The sequence below is a fragment of the Sphaeroforma arctica genome (assembly GCF_001186125.1).
Source record: "Sphaeroforma arctica JP610 unplaced genomic scaffold supercont1.1879, whole genome shotgun sequence".
Lineage (NCBI taxonomy): Eukaryota > Ichthyosporea > Ichthyophonida > Sphaeroforma > Sphaeroforma arctica.
The window spans coordinates 6,521-9,748 of record NW_014038679.1 but is presented as its reverse complement, the minus strand read 5'-3'; the positions used below and the strand labels follow the sequence as shown (position 1 = coordinate 9,748).

The window sequence follows — 3,228 nt, the reverse complement described above, 5'->3', positions numbered from 1 at the left end:
GGTATTGTTTTTGATGTCTAGCTATGGATGGCTGTGAGTATACTTGTGTGTTTTTTAACAGAGGTTTAATTGAAGCACATAGTTGTTCCACTAGCTCTGTTGTTTCATCATCTCTATCGGTTATAATTTTCTTGCCTGTTACATTCCCCATCGATAGAGCAAGTCATGTATGCTTTACTTACCATCCGTTTTTGCTCATACTCAAATACATCAGTGCAATCGACATCCACTTCGCCTCCGTTTGTTTCCCTTACGCTTCCAAAATGTAGTTAAATCCTATCAATGCAGATCTCACCCGGCAGAATGAAATCCATACCCAGCTCAGTCAACATGTATTTAATCTGACTCCCCATTGATCGCAAAGTGTGAACACTCGAGAGAAATGTTTTCTCTGTAAGTCCTCCGTAGCAGTTGGTACTCATCTTCTTACTGTTTGATTGTATCTGAGCATCAGTGGCACTTTCTTTGGCCTCGCTCCACCATAGTTTTAACCATCGTGGTAGCAAGTCACACACGATTCCCAATATTGGATGATCTATTGTCGTATACAGTTTTGACATAGGGTCATTTGTCTTTGTACTTTTCGTCTTACTTTTGATATTCAGTTGTTTCCAAAATAACTCCCGAATAATGCATAGGAAGTTTTGAGTGCCAGACGTAGCTGTTTCAATGTGCTGTATATTTCTCAGCACGTTTGCAATTGTATCGTTACATTGATCTCGCGGTTTGAATGTCTGATCGTCCCTCATCGAAAGCGCATACTGATTCTGCTCCAAGAGTACCATTAATGATGCGTTCACCTCCTGCTTCTCCAAAATGTCAGTTTGAACGGCCTTCATCGTCAACTTAGCTGTTGTATATACATCATTCGCCTGACTTCGGTACAAGTCCTCCATGTCATCGAAGCGTGCAACTCCCGCAGGAACAAGAACGTCTTCATTCGCATCAAGTAGCGATGGATATTGCAGACCTCGGTCCTTTGCAGTCTGCCAGCAATTTCTTATGCACTTCTTCACGTGCACATAACAGAAGTTGAGGTATGTTCGCACTTCCGCTCCGGGGTATTCAATATATAGGTATATAGGCTTATGTATTTGTCCAAGTCTGCTGGTGCAAACTTTAAATACTCGTAGAATGGAACGTAATTCTGTCGACCACCGTAGGCCATTAAATAAGCGAGCAAACATGCCTCTGTCACAACGTGCTCATCCGTGATCACTGTTTGTGGTATACCGCTGACAAACAATAATTTTTCTAAGCCAAATTTTACATATTGTTTGAGTTTATCTGAGGTTTGTCCGGTATCAGATACGGCAAGCAATGTGTTATGTTCTGTAGATGTAGCTCCTGACATTGTTACCAAACTTACGTGTGCTGCAGGGACATTGGGTATGTTATGAGCGAGTCCGTTGACTTGATTGTTTTTGAACTGCAGTAAAGACTTTGACCCAATCTCGTCAATATGTATATGTCGGTATGTCTCCAGTCGGCAGGCTTGTTCCATTCCAATGCGTTTGCCCTTCACGTTCAGTTTTTCTCTTTCCGGCTGGCGTCTTGCACGAAAGGTTCTACGTAGTACCTAGATATAGATCAGTATTATATACATGTTTACAAATTTGTGTTTATGTGTATACTATTTAACATTGAATTAGAATACTCACGACGAAATTTACCTCAGTATGCTCAGATGATAAGTCAACATTACTTACAGAGTCCATTGATAGTATCGTAGTTACAAACTCTCTATGGTGTGGAAATGATAAGTGAAGGTTGCTCTGTCTTGCGTGTGTATAGCGTGGGTTTTTGGTAACACACCGAAGGTGTCCTGTTATGAACTTGAGTTTGGATATCGATTGTGGCAAGCAGGTCATCTTTGTTCCATTCCAATGCGTTTGCCCTTCACGTTCAACTTTTCTCTTTCCGGCTGGCGTCTTGCACGAAAGGTTCTGCGTAGTACCTAGATATAGATCAGTATTATATACATGTTTATAAATTTTGTTGTTTACGTGTATACTATTTAACATTAAATTAGAATACTTAAGACGAAACTTACCTCAGTATGCTCAGCAGATAAATCAACATTACTTCGAGTCCATTGATAGTATCGTAGATGTAAATTCTCTATGGTGTGGAAATGATAAGTGAAGGTTGCTCTGTCTCGCGTGTGTATAGCGTGGGTTTTTGGTAACACACCGAAGGTGTCTCGGTTATGAACTTGAGTTTGAATATCGATTGTTGCAAGCAGGTCATCTCCGTTATATTCGAGTTGGTTGATCCTGCATGTGCGCTTCCTGAGTCACCTACGGAACATTCGGCCATTTTCCAGCTCAAATTGGTTGAGTATCCTTCTAACTGGGCAACAATTTCTTCGTCATCGAGTCGATTGAATGGTTTTCCTTCGTTGTCTTCTATATTAAGTGACGGCTGCAAAGTTTAGCAATTTGTATTTAGTAATCGTGGAAGCGCTCATTATCGGCCCAGATAAATTTTGATTATATTAATAATTATCACATGCGTGGACTTGCACCTTGTCATATGTACGTATCGACACACCCAGGCACACAAGATAAATTTACCCATGTCGTAGTAGAATTGGCTCACTCGCAAGCAAGAGTATCGACCCTGTTTTATCGTAGTCATACCACTAGATGTAAAAGCCGGGCCTCCACATTAGAATCTTGTAATATAAACGTACTTTTAATAGTACGTAAACCGTACTCTTAAAAGTAAGTAAACTCTTAAATGGTTTTTAACGGTTTTTATTAATTAAATACCTTTTCCGTTTTACATATCAGATATTTGGACAAGGCCATTAAAAGGCCCCAGTAAAATACCAAACATAAGATTTGGTCTAGTTCTATTAATAGAACTATATTTACTATCCAAGTCTATTTATATCTCAATACTTCGGTAGCGAGATGGCTCAACCGAACATAGGTTTCTAAGGACTATTAGCGTTGCTTAGTTTAACCTCCGTTCAGCCAACCAGAAGTGCCAGTCTGATGAAGGCTAAATCGGTAATTCTTGATAAGTGGCAAGTTATTGGTTAATGCAATAATTATGGGCATCAAGAGTATTTTTATTTTTCCATTCTTTTTTTTCCAAAGATAGGATAGGATACTATGAGTCTCTCGGATTCGCCCCAACGAAACATACCATAGTTTCTATTAGAGCGACAACGAAACACTAAATAAAATCCCTTCGGCGAAAACAGTAATGAGAGGATTA

The 3,228-nt window shown here is 39.7% G+C and overlaps 1 protein-coding gene across 1 annotated transcript; it reads right to left on the bottom strand.

Annotated features, from left to right (window-relative positions):
- Window positions 1–269: 269 nt before the first annotated feature.
- Window positions 270–2,580, bottom strand: SARC_11794 (hypothetical protein; the record flags this gene model as incomplete). Its single annotated transcript, XM_014294114.1, has 4 exons — window positions 270–1,010; window positions 1,370–1,579; window positions 2,194–2,424; window positions 2,554–2,580. The coding sequence occupies 4 exons, from the start codon at window positions 2,578–2,580 to the stop codon at window positions 270–272; spliced, it is 1,209 nt and encodes a 402-aa protein (XP_014149589.1).
- Window positions 2,581–3,228: the final 648 nt, after the last annotated feature.